The sequence below is a fragment of the Garra rufa genome, chromosome 25 (genome assembly GCF_049309525.1).
Source record: "Garra rufa chromosome 25, GarRuf1.0, whole genome shotgun sequence".
NCBI classification, from domain to species: Eukaryota; Metazoa; Chordata; class Actinopteri; order Cypriniformes; family Cyprinidae; genus Garra; species Garra rufa.
In genome coordinates, this window is record NC_133385.1 from 35,705,165 (window position 1) to 35,725,990 (window position 20,826).

Below are 20,826 nucleotides of genomic sequence, written 5' to 3' on the forward strand. Positions count from 1 at the left end.
ACTATTTCAATACTCCTTGGGACTAAATTGGCCCACTTTCTAGTATGTGAAAGTATACTTTTAAGTATAACAGTAGTAAACTTTGAGTACACAACTAGTTTTCATCTGTTTTTTTTTTTTTTAGTGTGTACTGCAAGTATAATAAAAGTGAACTGATAGTTTACTAATTAAATAGTTTTTTAATGCAGTTTTAGTACACTTTGAAGTATAGTCTCAGTAAACTACTAGTTTGGTTGTTTTATACTGCAAGTTTTCTTTAAGTGAATTGTACATCATACTTTAAGTAGACTAAAGTATGATGTAAAGTCCCTATTTAGGTATTAATTTGTATATGTTGTTATATAAAGAACAGGGTATCTGCTTGTAAACAAAAACATTTTATTCATTTTATTTCTATTAAAAATAAAATGTTTTTTTTTGACATTGTTATAAAGTGCACTTTATAAAGTCTACTAAAGAAACATAGTCACAAAGGTGTCTCTTTTTAAGTACATGTAGTGGCTTTCAATTTCAGTAATATAATATCTGTATCTACAATTAAAATGTATCTATGAGTACAGTTTAGAAAAAAACAAAAACATTCAATTGTGTGCCTTTATTTTTCAAACATTTGTATTTGTGAATTAAATGTATGTGCATATGTCATGTTTGTTGCAGAGTGGGCCACATATCTGGGACAAAGAGTGTTTTTTGTCGTTTTCCCACAAATCGACCCTATTGAAGTGGCAGAATGGACTGACAGATCCTCCTTCACAAGCAAAGCTTCTGGACCTCTCTGAATTTTGTGTTACTTTAATGTGGCAGCTCTTCACTTAAAATCCACAATTTCCAGGCTTGTAGTAGTAGTAAAAAAAGAAATGAAACAATAACCGCCTCATTTGTTTAAATGGGGACTATATTTGTATGCTTCAGTGGGTTTAAATGGTACTGTTTCAGTTATTATGGGTTGTATACTGCACTGGGTATTGCTCACTTTTTGGCTAGGTGTGTTATTTCTACTCTTTTAAAACCCTATAATTTGCTACTGGGGTTCATTTGTTGATACATGTACAGAATCTCTCCTCTCTTTTGTATGATACTTCACCTGTCATGTCTTTTCAACCACATAACCGTTTATACAGGCACTGCACGCCTCACTGATGTAAATACAGTTAAAGTGTTTCTAACAATGCTCACTCTTCACAATGTTGGTCGTTTGGTCTCAAGCATATTTTCTTATTACAGAATATAATGGTTTCACAATTAACTGCTTACACTCTTAAAAACAAAGGTGCTTCACAATGCCAGACTTTTTTTTGTCTAAATGGTTCCATATAGAACCTTTTACAAAAGGCTATTTGCAGTGAAAGAAGGTTCTTCAGATTATAAAAAGGTAAAAAAGAGATGGTTCTTTAAAGAACAGTTGACTGAATGGTTCTTTGTGGAACCAGAAATGGTTCTTCTATGGCATCGCTTGAAGAACTATTTGAAGCACCTTATTTTTAAGGGTGCTGGACCACAAAACCAGTCATAAGGGTCAATTTTTGAGATTTGCACATCATCTGAAAGCTTAATAAATAAGCTTTCCATTGATGTATGATCTGTTAGGATAATAGGCTAAGATACAACTATTTGAACATCTGGAATCCAAGGGTGCAAAAAGTCAAAATATTGAGAAAATCGGTTTACAAGTTGTCCAAATGAAGTTCTTAGCAATGCATATTACTAATCAGAAATTGTGTTTTGATATATTAACGGTAGGAAATTGACTAAATATATTCACGGAACATGATCTTTACTTAATATCTTAATAAAAGTTGTTCATTTTGACCCATACAATGTATTTTTGGCTATTGCTACAAATATACCTGTGCAACTTAAGACTGGTTTTGTGGTCCAGGGTCTTATGTTTAGAAGATGCTTAAAGATCCAGTCATTTTGCAAATTCACTGAAAGTAATCCAATTAAAGGTTGATTAAAAGTAGGAGGGGGAACAAAAAAACCACTTTACACATCAAAACTACAGATAACTATAGATATTTGATATATTTACATATCAAAACAATGACTAGAGAACACTTTATATATTCAAACTGCTAGATTTAAAATGCTAATGTGCCAATGCAAATAAAATACCCTTAGCTGGTCTAGTATACCAGCATCAAAACCTACCTAAACAGCATATGCTGTTTTTTTCAACAGGGTTGTAGACATTTAGCAGGGTATCTTTCTTCTATTCAGCGAATGAGTTTAATCATTTTTAAAAATTCAATAGTTTGAATAAGCAGGGCTGTCCAACTTTGTACAAGATAAAGCTGTTATAATACGCAAATCCGTTGTGACTTACTAAAAGGCACCGCTGGGATTCGAACCCAGGATCTCCTGTTTACTAGACAGGCGCTTTAACCAACTAAGCCACGGCGCCACCGCGCATAGCTGGGGAAAATACGGCTCTTAAAGACTAGTGTTCACATGTTATATAATCATCATTTCATTCAGTAATAATTCCTGGTTTGGTAATTTATTCATTTAGCACACCACTTTCTCTACAAGTCTGTTTGACGATATTTTACCGTCATATTATGACATAACACAAATACTACTATACTATTTCTATATGAAACGCGGTTAAGAACATGTTAAGAATTATAGAACATGTGGTACTACTTTAAAACATTTGTAAAACTCAGTCCGTTATTTACATTTTAGTTTAGTGATTATATTTTCTATTCGCGTCGCGTTGCGATTGCGTCAGAACCGGAAGCGAATGCAGTAACGCGTGTTCTCCGCAGTAGACTGAAGTTAGGTTTGATGCTGGTAAGTTATCTAAATATCTACAAAAATGCCATAACATCACTATAATGATAAGCCACACTCGCTGTTTTTCGGCTGTGTTACACAGTATTAATAGACTTATTACATAAATAAGTCGGCAATGTTAACTAATGTGATGGAGTCGTTGATATGCTTGTTGTGTCTGGTAATGATAACCATGACTCAGAGTTTAGCTAGAGTTAAAAGATCACAATACAGTTTATGTTTCTGAGTACTGTAGGCTGCATCTCACTGTTTACATTCGCATTTACACATAGCTGTTTGTCTGCAGTTGTTCGTGGATGGCTGATAATGATGGCCAGCAGTGTGGGGAGGTTATGTTTTGCTCATAAGACTGTTCTGGCCCCTATGGTGCGGGTGGGCACTCTGCCCATGAGACTGCTGGCTCTGGACTATGGGGCAGATATTGTGTACTGTGAGGTGAGGATGAACATTTACACCAAAGCATGTCACATTTCATGCCATCTGATTCTACTTGCTTTGAAATATACTGAATGTTTGGCTCATGACCCTTGTGTATTCCAGGAGCTGATTGACATCAAAATGGCCCAGTGTGAGAGAGTGGTAAACGGTACGTCTGTATGTATATTCTGCCTCAAGTGATGAGAAATGGGACCAGCTTACACTATATTGCCAAAAGTATCTAATGAACAGGTTTGACTACTTTAGTCATTTCTATGAGTAAAAATCTTAATGTTTAAGCATATAATGATATTCTAGGGAATTGTGTGCTTCTAATTTTTATAGAAACAGTTTGGACATGACTTTTTCTAACATGACAATGCCTCTGTGTATAAGGCAAGGTTCAAAATGAAATGATTGATTCAGTCAGTGTTCTGCATAAAGCCAAGTCCTAATCCCAGTTGAACACCTCTGGTGTGACTTTAAATGCAGACCTTGAGCCAAAAACTCAGCACCAAACACCAATGACTTGTTATATGGGTACAGTCATTGTAGACACTTACAAAACTGGTGCAACTGAAATGGAAATACAAATTTACATGAAATACATGAATTATGTTTCCATCTTTGCCTTGGAAGCGCCACAGTTTTGGAAGTGCCTTTTTTGTTTTAAAGAATGGGTGTCCCAATACTTTTGTCCGTATAGTGTATGTACAAGTCATTGGTGTTTGGTGATGAGATTTTGGCTCAAGATCTGCATTTAAAGGAACACTCCACTTTTTTTGGAAATAGGCTCATTCTCCAACTCTCCTCTGAGTTAATAAGTTGAGTTTTACTGTTCTGGTGATATCACTTTTAGCATAGCTTAGCATAGATCATTGAATCCTATTAGACCAAAAGCATCACGTTCAAAAATGACCAACGAGTTTCGATATTTGTCCTATTTAAAACTTGACTCTTCTGTAGTTATATCGTGTACTAAGACCGGCGGAAAATCTAAAGCTGCGATTTTCTAGGCCGATAAGATTAGGAACTACACTCCCATTCCGACGTAATAGTCAAGGAAGTTTGCTGCCGTAACATGACCGAAGCAGGCGCAGTAATATCACACAGCACATGTGCAATTAAAGTATATATGCGTGATATTACTGCGCCTGCTTCGGTCATATTACGGCAGCAAACTTCCTTGACTATTACGCCGGAATGGGAGTCTAGTTCCTAATCTTATCGGCCTAGAAAATCGCAGCTTTAGATTTTCCGCCGGTCTTAGTACACGATATAACTACAGAAGAGTCAAGTTTTAAATAGGACAAATATCGAAACTCGTTGGTCATTTTTGAACGTGATGCTATTGGTCTCATAGGATTCAATGATCTATGCTAAGCTATGCTAAAAGTGATATCGCCAGAACAGGAGAACGGCTGAATGGATTTCAAAACGGTAAAACTCAACTTATTACCTCGGGGGGAGTTGGAGAATGAGCCTATTTCCAAAAAAAGTGGAGTGTTCCTTTAAATGCAGACCCTGAGCAAAAACTCTTCACCAAACACCAGTGACTTGTACATATGGGTACAGTCATTTTAGACACTTCCAAAACAACAACAGAGATGGAAATGCAATTTTAAATACATGAATTATGTTTCCATCTTTGTTGCCACAGTTTTGGAAGTGCCTTTTTCTGTTCCAAAGAACGGGGGTGTCCCAATACTTTTGTCCATAGTGTTTGTACAAGTCATTGGTGTTTGGTGATTTTTGGCTCAAGGTCTGCATTTAAAGTCACACCAGAGGTGTCCAGCTGAGATTAGGACTTGGCTTTATGCAGAACACTGACTGAATCAATCATTTCTTTTTGAACCTTGCCTTATACACAGAGGCACTGTCATGTTAGAATAGAAAGGGGTCATGTCCAAATTGTTGTCATAAAAGTAGAAGCACACAATTCTCAAGAATATCATTATATGTTTAAACGATAAGATTTGTACTCATGGAAATGACTAAAGTAGTCAAACCTTTTAATTAGAAGTGGGTGTCCCAATAGTTTTGGCAATATAGTGTATGTGTTATCCTTATTTATCAAGTTTACTATCTCAGGGTTTGCACTTACGTCAAGATTTGGTCAGTTACCCGGATGTGTGGGCATATTGCCGATACTTAGATGTACTTGGATACTTAGATCCAGGAAAGGGTGCAATATTTTGACTAACTAAAGTTAATAGGTGGTAAAGATACATATGAGCAGTGTTAATTAAGATATTTGCCAAATATTTCACCGACCTGAAATTATAAATGATAAGAACAAACACGAATGTTGTCAAGATTCTTGCCTTGGAAATCCTGGTTCAGTCTGGACAACCACAAATGCCTTTAGTTCATCAGTTTTTTGCACACTTCTCCTTTATTTGTTATGAAGTCTATAGTACTGCAAATGTTTTTCCCGGTTTGACTGATTAGTACAGCCCAAAACATGACAATAGTTGGCCATTTTCAGCAGCAGCAATCAGCAAAATAAGTGAGTTGTTTACGTTCTGTGCCGCCAATATGGCCGATTGATGACACATCGTGAAAAACACTCCATTTAGGCCTCTAAATGATCAACATGATCAAACATTGTTGAAGAACCTCTTTATTACATGATTTCTGTCGTCTGGTTGATAGTTTATACTCTTTTAGCAAGTAAAAGGTTTTTTTAGTGTAATTGTACAAGCATCCACCTTCAGCTTGTGTTTCTTTTTGTCTTTTGAAATAAAATAATCTTAAGAATAATTGTTTATTTGTTAATAGCCACCAGAATTGTATCTTACTTTTTGATTAAAAAACAACCAAAAAAACGCACACTCAGGTTTACAAGGTCACTAAACCTGCCTATGTGTCTTCAGATGTGTTGGAGACGGTTGATTTTGTTGCTCCAGATGAGCGCGTGATGTTCCGCACCTGCAGTAAAGAGAAGGGCCGTGTCGTCTTCCAGATGGTCAGTATGTGTTTTATGTGAGCTTGTCTCAGATTGGCTATATTATGGGTAATATCTGTGTGACAAGTTATGTGCTAAAGTTTAATAAATTTGAGTTTATCAGCTTAATTTATGAAAAAAATAAATGAGTTTGAGTTATATTATTATTAATTCCAAAGCACAGGCTGATTTTCTGCTTGTGTTTCAGGGAACGGCTGATCCAGAGAGAGCGCTGGCTGTGGCTAAACTTGTGTGAGTTTAATGTTTTTTTTTGTTTTGTTTTTTGTATCATACATTAATATGACCTATAGGGCCGTTTCATAAAACAAGTTTACCAAATAAGCCAGGCTTATTTAAGTTAGTCTGGCTTATTGCCACTTGATTTGGAATTTAAAGATCAGGATGAAGGATCAATTTAACTTATTTTATCTTCTGGGAAATATGTAAGTAGCTTCTGAAGAACAGTACTACATTAAAAAAAAGATATTTAGTTAAAATAAGACAAATGTACGCATCTTCATTCTGTTTGAAAGTTTACATTACATTACATACGGCTCTTAATGTATCGTGTTTCCTTCTGGAGCATCAGTGAGTGTTTGAACCTTCTGTAATAGTTGCATATGAGTCCCCCAGTTGTCCTCAGTGTGAAAAGATGATCTCAAAACCATACGGTCATTGTTGGAAAGGGTTCAAATACACAAAAATGCTATAAAACCAAATAATTTTTCTGAAGAACAGCGGCCAGTTTAACTGTTCAGGGCAAACAAGGGACTCATGAACGACTATCACTAAACCAAAAAACACAGCTGTGGATCATTCAGGTAACAACACAGTATTAGGAATCAAGTGTATGTAAACTTTTGAACGGGGGCATTTTTATAAATTCAGCTATTATTTTCTCTTGTGGACTATATGTAAATGTCTTTTATATGAAATATGTGACCCTGGACCACAAAACCAGTCTTAAGTCGCTGGGGTATATTTGTAGCAATAGCCAAAAATACATTGTATGGGTCAAAATTATTGATTTTTCTTTTATGTCAAAAATCATTAGGAAATTAAGTAAAGATCATGTTCCATGAAGATTTTTTTGTAAAATTCCTACTGTAAACCTATCAAAATGTAATTTTTGATTAGTAATATGCATTGCTAAGATCATCATTTGGACAACTTTAAAGGTGATTTTCTCAGTATTTTGATTTTTTTGCACCCTTAGATTTCAGATTTTCAAATAGATGAATCTCGGCCAAATATTGTCCTATCCTAACAAACCATACATCAATAGCAAGCTTATTTACTGAGCTTCCATATGATGTATATATCTCAGTTTTGTAAAATTTAACCTTATGACTGGTTTTGTGGTCCAGGGTCACATATCTTATTCAGGTCAGTGCTTAAAAAAATGCAATGCATTTTGCATGATCCCTCTTATTTTAGTAAAATAATTAACATTTTGCAGAATTTTTTATTTTATTGATTGTATTTGCTCTTAAACAACTTGTATGGTATACAATTCTATAAATTAATGTAACTTGACTTGAAAGTTACATTAATTTAGAAGTATTAGATATTAGACCAAGTGTTTCTCAAAGATATTTTATGTTTAATTATGTTTAACGTCTCTGTTTTATCCTGAACAGGGAAAATGATGTGGCGGCTGTGGATGTGAACATGGGCTGTCCCAAAGAATACTCTACAAAGGTTCGGATTTGGTTCTGTGTCAGACATATAGTGGGGTTCGAAAGGGATCACACTGACAATCTAGGATTTAAAATAGCATTAAATACTAGAAAAACACAAATCTTTTAGGACTTTGAAAAACAAAGAAACATTGTGAAATAAAATATTGAAGTATTGTCACGGTGAACTTTCATTGAACAGTTTTACGTTTAACTACTCAGATTACACTGCAAAAAAGATTTTCTTCCTTAGTATTTTTGTCTTGTTTTCTACTATAAATATCTGAACATTCTTTAATCAGGATGCATTTACTTGACAAATAAAATGACTTAAGATGTAATGTCTTGTTTTCTGAAAAAAAAATAATAATAATAATAATTTTGTTAGTTTTTGCTTAAAAGAAATAATAAAAATCTGCCAATGGGGCAAGAAAAATAAACTTGTTTAACCTTTGATTTAAAATTATTTTTCTAAACCCCATTGGCAGATATTTTAATAAAACAAGACATAACATCTTAAGTCATTTTAATTCAAGTCAAGTAAATGCATCCTGATTAAAGAACGTTGAGATAATTATACTAGAAAACAAGACAAAAATACTAAGGAAGAAAACATGTGTTGCAGTGTATTATAATAACAGAATTTGTAATGAAAAAAAAACTAAAAAAGAACAATAGAAGGATCTGCATTAGTCTTCTCAGAATAATACATTAAAAATGTCACTGTTATATTTTTTTACATGTTTTAGTATTATATTTCTGCTGGTGTTATTTACACATTTCCATTCGTTTCACACAGGGAGGAATGGGTTCGGCACTTCTCTCGGACCCCGAGAAAATTGAAGCTGTAAGTTTTTTTTTTTTGTTGTTGTTGTTGTTTTTAATACTATTTCAGTTTTATTAGTGTAAGTCTTTCAAGATCTTTTTCTTTTTCCACTCATGTCTTTTGTAGATTCTAAACACTCTTGTGAATGGAATTTCAAAACCTGTTACATGTAAAATCAGAATCCTTCCTACAGTAAGTGACATTATTGGATGGATTTTTCCAAATAATTTATTACCTTGTTTAAAGGTGCCATAGAATGGAAAACTGAATTTACCTTGGCATAGTTGAATAATAACAGTTCAGTACATGGACATGACATACCATGAGTCTCAAACACCATTGTTTCCTCCTTATATAAATCTAGTGTTTGCAAAAGACCACCGAAAAATAGGTCAATTCCAACATAACACAGACTGTTACGCAACAGCCCCGAGATCGTTAATAGTTACGCCTCCAACATTTGCATCGCCCCATCATTAGTAACGTCAGCACAACAGTAAAACAAGGCAAGCCACTGAAGGGACACGGTTAGCTTAATGCTAGCGTTAGCCTGTTACATTGCTATACATAGGATTTCACTTACCACATAAACAGAGAGATGACTGCGCTGATGATGGCGAATGATGGAGAAATAACTGCGCTGATGATGGCGAATGATTTACAGATCCTGAGTATCACTGTCAAGCAGCTGAACTTGTGTGGTAAGGAAGCACTCCCTCTGCATTGTAACTTTACACAGATCACATGGATCACAGTAATCACACTAAAATATCCGCGATTCAAAACGGCAGATTCAACAAACCACATATTAAAAGCAGCTAGAGCTCCTAATTAAATATATATTTTTATCCATGTGCGAGCTATTGAGATGAACAGCTCTGTGAAACAGCCAATCAGAGCGGAGCTCATTAATATTCATGAAGCTTCCAAATAAGGCAATAACAGAGCATTTCATTCTAGGGACAAATCCTAGGTTGTAAATGGACCTGCAAAACCATTTCTGGAGATTTTTTTGCCCTTTCCTATGCCATATACCTTCTATGTAGATATCAGAGAACAATTTAAAATATTCTCTCAATGCGTTCTATGGCACCTTTAAAATTTTGAATGAGGGAAATGAAACGCAGTCTTTACTGTTCCTTGTAATTTATGGATAATTCACCTCTTTCAGCTTGAGGACACAGTGAATTTAGTGAAAAGAATTGAAAAAACAGGAGTGGCGGCCATAGCGGTGCACGGCAGGTAAGACACTTTCTTTAAGCGTCTAGTTATGGATTGATTCTTATTTTAGAGCACCTTTATATTTAGTTTTTGTTGTTGTTGTTGTCAGGATGAAAGAAGAGAGACCGCGGCATCCAGTCCACTGCGATTACATCCAGGCCGTGGCTGAGAGTGTGTCCGTACCTGTCATCGCCAAGTCAGTATTCACTGTACATTACACTTAGCATTTGCAAAATGGAAATGGTCTATCAATTGAATCTGCAACCTTTTTGAATCTTTTATCAAATTGACATTTACAAATGCAGTACAGTTAGTGTTATTAGTTTCTGGTATCTTTGTATTTTCATTGACAGTTTTTTTTTTTCTCTGTTTGATTTTAGTGGAGGCTCTTCAGACGTAGTGAAGACATTCGAGGACATCGGTAAGTTTCGAGAGGCTACAGGAGCGTCATCTGTCATGCTGGCTCGGGCGGCCATGTGGAATCCCTCCATCTTCCGGCAGCAGGGGGCGCTGTCTGTGGAGGAGGTGATGGAGGAGTACATCAGATATGTGAGTGACACAACATGTGCATGTTTCAGAAGGTCAGGCTTAAGCTATTTAACTAAAGAAATTAAATTGGCAACACTTACAGTGACGTTCCATTTGGTGACATTAGAAAATGAAAACTAGTGTTGTCAAAAATATCGATACTTCGATAAATATTGATACTGAAATATCTGAACGGTACCAATACTAATTTCCCAAAGTATCGATACTAGCCGAGCTGTCACTTTCACCTCTCTCCAAACACCTTCGCTCTGGTTAAATAGCATAAGTAAAGCGAATAGAAAGGCGAGTGCGGCGACCCCGCCACCAGCTTTGGCTGATAAAGAACACAGCAGAAGTGCTATCTGGAAATATTTTGGATATAAAGCAAATGAACACGGAAAGCCGAAGTACACAAGCAAGCCAATATGTAAACGTAAAGAGTTGCTAGAGAGCAGTGCTAACACTACTAATTTGGCAAAGCACCTGAAAGACAGACACTGGATCTATATAAAGAATTTCGAGAGGTTGGTAACTGTGCTCATTTTAACATTACTGAATCATTAAACAAGATTGCCTAGCTGTTATGAGTGCTGTCTCGTTTTTTCACTGTAATTCGTAGGGATGCTCATTTCGGTTAATTTTCCTGACCGACAACCGCTGCTCGTTATCCGAACATTAACCGTTAACTGATACAATTAGAATAATAAATTAGTTTAAAATAAAAATAGAATGCACGAGTATCTGTGATGATACATTAAAAATACAAGCAAATGTTTTATTTTAACGTGCAAACAGCAGCATACAGAGCAACAACAAAAACTGTATTGACATATACTCAAATTATCACGCATCAGCAGCGGTTCTGAGAACAGAGAAAATCTGAATGAAAAAAAAAGAGAATATAAATAGGCCTACACTAAATATGTATAAATTAAATAACTAGCTAATTAAGATGACAAAACTAAAACACACTGAATCCTTTTATGCGCTTTGAAGAACTGTACCGGTCTTATTCTTCTCGTCGGACATAAAAATATATAGCAGGCCAGCCAATACCTCAGTGTGCCTAGTTTTTAACATGTCCACATGCTGTACGGATAGGCAGGACCGCTGCCTGTTAACTTTTAGATCCGCGAAAAAAACACCATCACAAAAACCCTTTCAATTTGCGGTTCGGGACTTCCATCCACTGTCATATGCGTGTGGAGAAGCGCGTGTTTTACAGCGTTCAGAAATAGCCAATCACAGACATGTATGTTGATTTGATTATCACTGTGGCCAATCAGAGGAGGCTATGTTACAATCCACTCACCAACCAAAGTGCCGGTTTCAGTTTTGCTGATTTCTACACTTTCGCGAACTCTCTTATTAAAACAAAGAAAGTGTTGGCATTATATAAATAAGAGATTAATTGTGCCGTGTAAAGGTTATTTTATTACTTTTTAATAACTTTATGAGATTGCGATGAACTACTCTAGGATGAGTGATAGCTTTCCAGTGATTGTAACGGGAGCGCCTCTTGCGCACTTTCTAGACTATAGTTCATTCAGAATTTGAATACATTTACTCACGGATTCACTCTCTGATAACCCAATAACGCCACTTGAGTTGCATATACTACATCTGATTACTAAGTAAAGCTGAAGTGAAATATGTCTGTACAGCCACACTGCACGTGTCGACACGCACGTGAGTAAACAGATAACTTACAAATAGCATTATTTCTTTCACCATGCAGCAAACGTAAAAAAAAAAAGAATAGAAAAAAAACCCTTTTAAACCGTTTAACTAATAGTAATAATCGGTTAAAATTCTTACTGTCGGTTAACGGTTAAACGGTCAATATGAGCATCCCTAGTAATTCGTTAATATAATCTGATCGAGGAATATAAGACAAGTAAATATATCAACTGTGGTCAAATGTAAATTAGCTTGTGCTTATTTAACTTTATTATTATTTTTTTTTAATTTGTTAAATAATGCAATTTGTCTTAATGTCAATCCAGTGAGCAACTGAGCATTGTTTTCGCGTGTGATGCACGCACGTTTGCACAGATCGGTGATTATATGTGAATCTGCCATTAAAATCTGTTCGTCAAATAATATTAATGTATTAACCAGCATTTATGAACGATGAGCAATGCATTTGTTACAGTATATTTTAATTTTTGATAACGGTAGGTAATAAAATTACAACTGATCATGTTAGCTCTGGTCCAATAAAACTATTTTAATTAGTTCATGTATGAGTAAATGTTAGTTTAAGTTAACTTTTAACTAAGATTAATACATTTTTTGGAAGTATTTTTCATTGTTTATTCATGTTAACTAATGTTAACAAATATCTATTACTGTTAACTTAAGTTCTAAGATCAGTTATGTTCAGTTCATTTTAAAAGTGTGGTCTAAAAAGAAAAAAAAGTTTGTTAAACAACAAAAACAACACACTCACAACCTACACTACCAGCTGTATTTGTATTTGAAACAGCAAAGAAAGTATGAAACAAACTCAAATGAAGCTGAACAGGGCTGTAGCAGTGAACATTTGCACATTCCTCATTGTCATGTTATCTTGTTATATTTATCTTTAAATTAAAAAAGAAATGTACCCCTTTAATATTGTGGCAGTGTTTTTCTCTGTGGTATCGAATAGCGATATTTTTCAAGGTATCGTATCGAAGTTAGAAATTCCAGTATCGTGACAACACTAATGAAAACATAATACAATAAATAAAATGCAATAATATTTGTACGATTAATAAAATGCATGATAAATAGTAAATCTCTAAGATGAAATGGCAAATGAACATACTTTAACCCAAATGCTTCCGCTTGTATATTGTCTTGTAAATAAAAAAATGCACACATGTGTTGTTTATAAGTCTTCCCTATGTTTACCTACAGGCTGTCCGTTATGACAATAACCCGTTTAACACCAAATACTGCTTATGCCAGATGCTCAGAGACAAAGTTGAGTCTCCGTTTGGAAAACGCTTACATGCAGCTCAGACCAACGAAGAAATATGGTAACGTCATGCATTATACTTACTTTATTGTAAGCTTCGTTTCATGCAAAAAGTGAAAAACACACAGTATTTAAGATAAATATGACACTAATGACTATGATAACGAGCCTGAGATTTTATTAAATGTGCTTTGTGCTTTTTATTTTATTTTAATTAGTTTTATTTTACTTTGTGTCACTTTATTTTACCTTTTGACTTTTATTTTGTTTTATTTCACTATTTCACATTTGTTTTATTTAGTTTTGATTTACTTTATTTAACTTTTTCCGCTTTGTTTTGTTTAATTGAATTTTTTTCACTTTATTTTATTGTATTTTATTTCACTTTTTATTTTGCTTTATTTTTTATTTTTTTATTTAGTTTTACTTTATTTTATTTCACTTTATATAAAGCAACACTAAGGAGTTTTTTTTTTACCTTAAAATAATGTTTCTGAACTCGTGTCAGTGGTTCATCAACTCATAACAGGGTGAAACGGCACTTCCGCATTTCGCTTTGCGATCCTCTATCGGCCATAACAGCACTATGTAAGTTTGGGTCGTCGGGTAGCGGTTTTGTAGTTCAAATGAGACTACAAATGCGACTTGCTTTACGAAAAAAAATTTGCAAACTATGTCATTGTTTTATTTCGTTTTCATACTTTCATAAAGTCATACAACATACTCTACCTTGTCACTGGACATCGTTATTTCCAAAGCCGGTCCTGGATAGCCTCCAAACAAATAACGTGCATGTGACGCGACAGTAGGGTTCAATTATTTAGGACAGCGGTAATGGACAATTCCCCTTCCAACCTCTAGAGGGAGCGTTGAGGGAAAAGTTAAAGGTTGTATCAGCGATTTCTAGCCTGAAACATAAAGTGTCAAATTCAGCTGACTTTTCTTCACGATCCGCTCGCTGCTTGCCCCATTAATTGTCTGTGAAAAACCGCGTCTCTCTGGTCAGCCTAGGGTCCGAGATATGCCAAAAAAACAATCGGCACTACCAACCTTTCCACACATAAACAAACCGTGTTCCAACCAATCAGCGTCAGGGGTTTGGTGTTGTGGACTTTCGCTCCGCCTCCCTCACATCCCTGCACCAGTAGGAAAGTCCACAACACCAAACCCCTGACGCTGATTGGTTGGAACACTGTTTGTTTATGTGTGGAAAGGTTGGTAGTGCCGATTGTTTTTTTGGCATATCTCGGACCCTAGGCTGACCAGAGAGACGCTGTTTTTTCACAGACAATTAATGGGGCAAGCAGCGAGCGGATCGTGATGAAAAGTCAGCTGAATTTGACACTTTATGTTTCAGGCTAGAAATCGCTGATACAACTTTTAATTGGTGTTGCTTTAATTTGGTTGTATTGTTTTATTTCACTTTATTTTATTTGTTTTTACTTTATTTTATGTCACTATTTTATTTAATTCCACTTTATTTTTTTATTTCACTTTTTTCACTTTTTATTTTACTTTTATTTTTATTTATTTTTTTCATTTCACTTTTTATTTCACTTTATTTTATTTAGTGTTACTTTGTTTTATTAACTTTTGCCCACTTTGTTTTATTTCATTTTTTTTTCACTTTATTTTATCTAATTCCATTTTTATTTAACTTTATTTTACTTTATTTCACTTTATTTTATTTAGTTTTACTTCACTTTTATTTTTAGTTTTACTATATTTTATTTCACCATTTTATTTCATTCCACTTTTTTTGCTATTTTTTTCCACTTTTTATTTTACTTTATTTTATTTTATTTCACTTTATCTTTTTTTATTTCACTTTATTATATTTAGTGTTACTTTATTTTATTTAAATTTGTCCACTTTGTTTTATTTCAGTTCATTTGTTTCACTTTATTTTATTGTATTTTATTTCATTTTTTTAGTTTTACTCTATTTTATTTCACTATTTTATTTCATTCCACTTTATTATTTTTTTCACAATTTATTTTTTTCTTCTCTTTTTATTTTACTTTTTTCACTTTATTTTATTTAATTTCACTTTATTTTATTTAGTTTTTCTTTATTTTATTAACTTTTGTCCACTGTTTTATTTCATTTCATTTTTTTTTCACTTTATTTTATTGTATTTTATCTCATTTGTTTATTTAGTTTTACTCTATTTTATTTCACTATTTTATTTCATTCCACTTTATTATTTTTATTTCACAATTTATTTTTTCTTCTCTTTTTATTTTACTTTTTTCACTTTATTTTATTTAATTTCACTTTATTTTATTTAGTTTTACTCTATTTTATTTCACTATTTTATTTCATTCCACTTTATTTTTTTTATTTCACTATTTTATTTTTTTCTTCGCTTTTTCTTTTACTTTTTTGATTTCACTTTATTTTATTTAGTGTTACTTTATTTTATTAACTTTTGTCCACTGTTTTATTTCATTTCATTTTTTTCACTTTATTTTATTTTATTTCACTTTATTTTATTTAGTTTTACTATATTTTATTTAGTTTTACTATATTTCATTTCAGTTTATTTATTTTTTTTATTTATTTTTTTTATTTCACTATTTTTTTCACATTTTATTTTATTTAGTGTTACTTTATTTCATTTTATTTTATTTATTTTTTTCACTGTTATTTTTTAACTTTTTATTTTATTTAGTTTTACTGAAGTTTCACTTTATTTTTTTCACTTTTTTTTTTTTCATTTAATTTAATTTCTTGGACATGTTTTCATTGAGTTTTACCCATTTTCATATCTGCATCTGCAGTGAGGTGTTTGGATTGACTGACTTCTACAACAAGACCACATCTGAACTGCAGGCCAGAAAAGCTGCTCTGCAGACCAACGGCGATCAGTCAGAGCACCCAAAACTGGTAGATGATGTCGTCACAATGCCCATCCGCTTCGAGAGGTGAAATGACTCTTTGTGGCCCAATAAATAAGACCGGACTGTATCTTGTTCAGATACTGTATTTATGCTTGTGTCTGTGTTTTCCAGACGAGATTACCCTCCTCAGATCACACCCAAGATGTACCTGCTGGAATGGAGCCGCAAGGAAAAGCTGGATCAACCTGTATATGAGACGGTCAGTTCTCAATTGGGGCCTCAAGGGTTCTCAAACAAAACCAGCATTAAAATAAGCTAAATCAACAAAAAATCTAAAACTGATTAGCATGTCACTAACATGATTCGAGTTGCTAGGATAGATGGATGGATTAAATTTGATTAGAGTTTGAATAGTGCTGATCATTTGAACATTCCGTCAATGTAAGTCTATGGGATTTTTCCCAGGTTTAATAGTCATTTTTAGGAAAACCGTAAGTCCGATCAGTTAGAAAAGAGACAGCAACTGGAGTCAGATCAGTCTGAAGATCTGGCCTGAGTTTGGAGTTTGTAGAGTTAAAGCTCTAGAAGGAGGAGCAGTCAGAAGAATAACAATAACTGTAAGTTTAAATAGCATTTCAGTCTCAAGCCAACTTAATTACATTTAAAAAAAATATTCAAATAGAAAGTAGTTATTGTTAAATGGTAAAAATATTTCAAAATGTTGTTTTTGTCTGTACTTTGGATCAAATAAATGCAGGCTTGGTGAGCAGAACAGACTTCTTTAAAAAACATTAAAAATCTTACTGTTCAGAAACTTTTGACTGCTAGTGTGTGTATATTACATCTTAAAGGATTAGTTCACTTTCAGAACAAAAATGTACAGATAATGTACTCACTCCCTTGTCATCCATGTCTTTCTTTCTTCAGTCGTAAAAAAAAAGTAAGTTTTTTGAGGAAAAAATTTCAGGATTTCTCTCCATATTATGGACTTCTATGGTGCCCCCGAGTTTGAACTTCCAAAATGCAGCTTCAAAGGGCTCTAAATGATCCCAGCCGAGGAGGAAGGGTCTTATCTAGCGAAACGATTGGTTATTTTCTAAAAACAATTACAATTTATGTACTTTTCAACCTTGTCTAGCTCTGTGTAGAGATTAAAAAGTATATAAATTGTAGATGTTTTTAGAAAATAACCAACCGTTTTGCTAGATAAGACCCTTCTTTCTTGTCTGGGGTCATTTAGAGCCCTCTTAATCAACTGGAGAAGTTTCATGGCCTTTAGATATTAATATTAATCTATTAACTTGTGACAGGCTATTCAAGCTGTTTGTTTACTCTTCAGGAACAGCGGACTCAGGATCGAGGGTTTCAGTCTACAGTTCTGGTGGACAGTAAGAAGTACCGCTCTACTCTGTGGTGAGTTTGGCTTTTGATACAGTTACGTACGATATGTTTGGTTTTGATATGTCTACAGTTACCATATGTCTGTCTCTGCTTTCATTTCCGGTCTCTTCAGGGAGAAATCGAAGAAGTTTGCAGAGCAGGCGGCGGCTATAGTGTGTTTGCGGACTCTGGGTCTTCCAGAAGGACGAATCGGAGAGGAGCACAGCGGACTGGTCAATAAACGCAAGAGGGATGACAAGAAATGTGCAGCGCTAGATGACAATGAGTCAGCGACACGAAAGAGACATTTAAGTGAAGTCCCACAGGAAGAGGAAGAGGAAATGATATGCAGGACGAAAGTTGTGAATGGTGTCTGTGGTCAGACCACATGTTAACATTGGCCAAACATTCACCGTCTCAACTCGGTAGAAAAGACATTTCATTCCTTTTCATTACAGTCTGCAAAGTGCCGGTTTATCTGATGAATAATCTGACAATAACAGTGTTTTTAAGTTTGTTAAATTCAGTGTTTCCTTTACAGGTGCCATCTGTCTTACTGCACTCTCGTATTGGTTTGTAATTGTCTTTATGCCACTGTTTGTTCATGGAGGAATAATCAGGTTTTTAGTAAATACACTTTTAAAATGATTTCTGACAGATTGCCACTCTTCACCAGAAGAGTGCAGTGCATCTCCAAGTACAAGGAAGTGCCAGAGGTATCATAACATGCCATGAAGCTTTATTTATTTAAAGTGTTTCTTTTTTCTTTATTTCTTTCTTTCTGTTTTCAGTCTTTTCAGAAAAATAAACCATTTTAACTATGCATTTTAACTTGCTTTTACCTGTACTGTACAAGGAAATGTCAAAACCAAGACAGCATTTTGGTCATTATAATGCCCATGTGGGGTCCAAAAATTATTTATAGACTGCCCTTTATAAAAAAAAAAATTATTTATTTTTTTTATTTTTATTTTTTTGGACAGGGAAAATTAACTAGTTCTGTAACACGTCAAAAATAAAACAGAAAAAAACAATAAATACAATAACATTGTATGATTAAAATGTATGATAGTAGCTGTATTACAATTACAGTGATATAATAATAATAATAATAATAATAATAATTAATAATAATTAACTAGTCCCTCTAAAACTGGACAAACAGAAAATTAAAGATGACTAAATACTGTAACAAGTGTATTGCTTATGTTTAGTTAATGCTAGGTTATGAATTAAATATAATTAACAAATGCAATCATATTGTAAAGTGTTGCCAATAATTCATGAAAAAATTACAATAATAATAATTATTATTATTATTATTAATATTTATTCATTTATTTAGTTTCGGACAGGGAAAATTAACTAGCTCTGTAAAATGTCAAAAATAAAATGGAAAAAACGTTAGATAATACAATTAATCAATAAATAAATAAAACAAATAATAATAATGATATTCCTAACTTTTTTGCTTTTTTTAATTAACTATTAATTAAAAAAAATTAAAGATTAATAAACACTAACAAATATATTTTTGTATGTTAGATAATACAATAAATAAATAATAATAATAATTATAATAAATAATTCCAAACCTTTTTTATTATTAATATTAACCAGTTCCTCCTCTAAAACTGGACAAACAGAAAATCAAAGGTTTTTAAATACTGTAATAAATGTATTGTTTATTTTTAACGTTAGATAATACAATAAATAAATAAATAATAATAATAATAGTAGTAGTAGTAGTACTACTAGGAATAAAAATCATAATAATAAAAATAATAATAATAATAATAGTAGTAGTTGTAGTAGTAGGAATTAGGCTTGCCACGATAGACGGTGTTGACGGTGTTACCGGTTTTAAGACGCAACACCGGTGACATCACTTTTCCACCGTGACACCGTCTCCACTTTTTTTTTTTTTTTTTTTTTTTTAGTATTCGTTTTTTTATTAAATATTTATTTGAATTGAATGGAAAATATTATTCTAAATAATTTACTTAAGACGAGAGCATGCAATATAATTAAAAACTGAACATAGCTACAATGCGTCATATTTCTCCTCACGTGAGGAGTTCGCGCTTACATATAATAAACAGCGTAAAAGTTAAGCATGTTTGGCCGAGCCCGGGGTACTCCCCCTGGCCAGGGAGAGGGATGCTGAAAACAAGAGACGATGAAGGTAAGACTGCTTGGCTATTTAAAGGGATTCTCTTGTAGTGCTTGGATACGGAGTGTGATTGCTGATGGTGAATTGGCCGTGTTAATTATCTGTGCGAGGAGTCGAATTTACAGAAAGAGAGTGTCCAAAAGCACCTGTTTGGCAATATTTTGGGTGCAAAGTTTTTTTTTTTTTTTTTTTTTTTTTTGTAGTTTCGTTGTCGTCCATTAAAACAATTGACGCCGAATTGCCAATTCCCGCAAAACTGAAAGTGAAAGTATAATACGCACGCATTTATAAGCTATTTAAAAGCAGAAAAAAAGAGCAAACCCCCACCCCCACGGTGATACCGGTATTACCGGTGTTGTCACATGCCGATAAACCGGTGGGGAAATTTCCTCATCGTCACAACCCTAGTAGGAATAACAATAATAATAATAATAATAATAATAACCCATTTTTATTAAATAGTTCCTCATCTAAAAACAACAAAGAGAAAATTAAAAATTAATAAATACTGTAACATGTATTGTTTGTTTGTATCGTTAGATGATACAATAAATAATTAAATAATAATAATAATAGTATTACTAGTAGTAGTAGTAAGAGGAATAATTATAATAACAACAACAATAACCATTATCTGTTTTTAATTAACTAGTTTCTCATCTAAACCTGGACAAACAGAAACTTAAATAAGAAATAAATACTGTAACAAACGTATTTTTTTTCTCTTTTTTTAAGTAGATAATGCTATAAATTAATAATAATAATAATAATAATATGTCAAACCATTTTGGGACAAACATAAAATAAAATATTAATAAATACTGTAACAAAGTGATTGCTTATTTTTATTTTATGTTAGAGAATGCAATAAATTAATTAGTTATTCTATTATTATTTATTATTATTTGAACCTTTTTTTATTTTTTATTATTAACTAGTCCCTCTTCTAAAACTGGGCAAATAGAAAATGTTGTCTACTTTAACAAAGTGACTTTATGAGACTTTTGGTAGAAAGTGGCTATTCTAAAAAATGACAGATTCCAAAAGC

At 33.3% G+C, this 20,826-nt stretch overlaps 2 protein-coding genes and 1 non-coding gene across 4 annotated transcripts in view; 2 read left to right on the top strand and 1 right to left on the bottom strand.

Annotated features, from left to right (window-relative positions):
- Positions 1–1,185, top strand: part of slc7a10b (solute carrier family 7 member 10b) — a 28,887-nt gene extending 27,702 nt beyond the window's left edge. Inside the window, exon 11 of the mRNA XM_073831935.1 lies at positions 658–1,185. Within this exon, the coding sequence (XP_073688036.1) occupies positions 658–779 (122 nt within the window). The 3' untranslated portion in view covers positions 780–1,185. The remainder of the gene's footprint in view (positions 1–657) is intronic.
- A 1,145-nt stretch (positions 1,186–2,330) lies between these two features.
- trnat-agu (transfer RNA threonine (anticodon AGU)) lies at positions 2,331–2,404 on the bottom strand. The gene has a single exon. It is a non-coding gene; the product is annotated as a tRNA-Thr (tRNA).
- Positions 2,405–2,752: 348 nt separating this feature from the next.
- Positions 2,753–18,430, top strand: dus2 (dihydrouridine synthase 2). 2 transcript variants are annotated; one of them, XM_073831848.1, is made up of 16 exons: positions 2,753–2,796; positions 3,086–3,234; positions 3,340–3,385; positions 6,093–6,184; positions 6,372–6,415; positions 7,804–7,864; positions 8,642–8,689; positions 8,795–8,860; positions 9,840–9,910; positions 9,999–10,085; positions 10,270–10,438; positions 13,322–13,443; positions 16,166–16,309; positions 16,397–16,484; positions 17,565–17,638; positions 17,739–18,430. In XM_073831848.1, the coding sequence occupies exons 2-16, from the start codon at positions 3,106–3,108 to the stop codon at positions 17,998–18,000; spliced, it is 1,503 nt and encodes a 500-aa protein (XP_073687949.1). In that variant the 5' UTR covers positions 2,753–2,796; positions 3,086–3,105; the 3' UTR covers positions 18,001–18,430. The 2 variants fall into 2 exon arrangements, with proteins under 2 accessions (XP_073687949.1, XP_073687950.1); XM_073831849.1 differs by lacking the exons at positions 2,753–2,796; positions 3,086–3,234 and having other exon boundaries at positions 3,340–3,468.
- Positions 18,431–20,826: the final 2,396 nt, after the last annotated feature.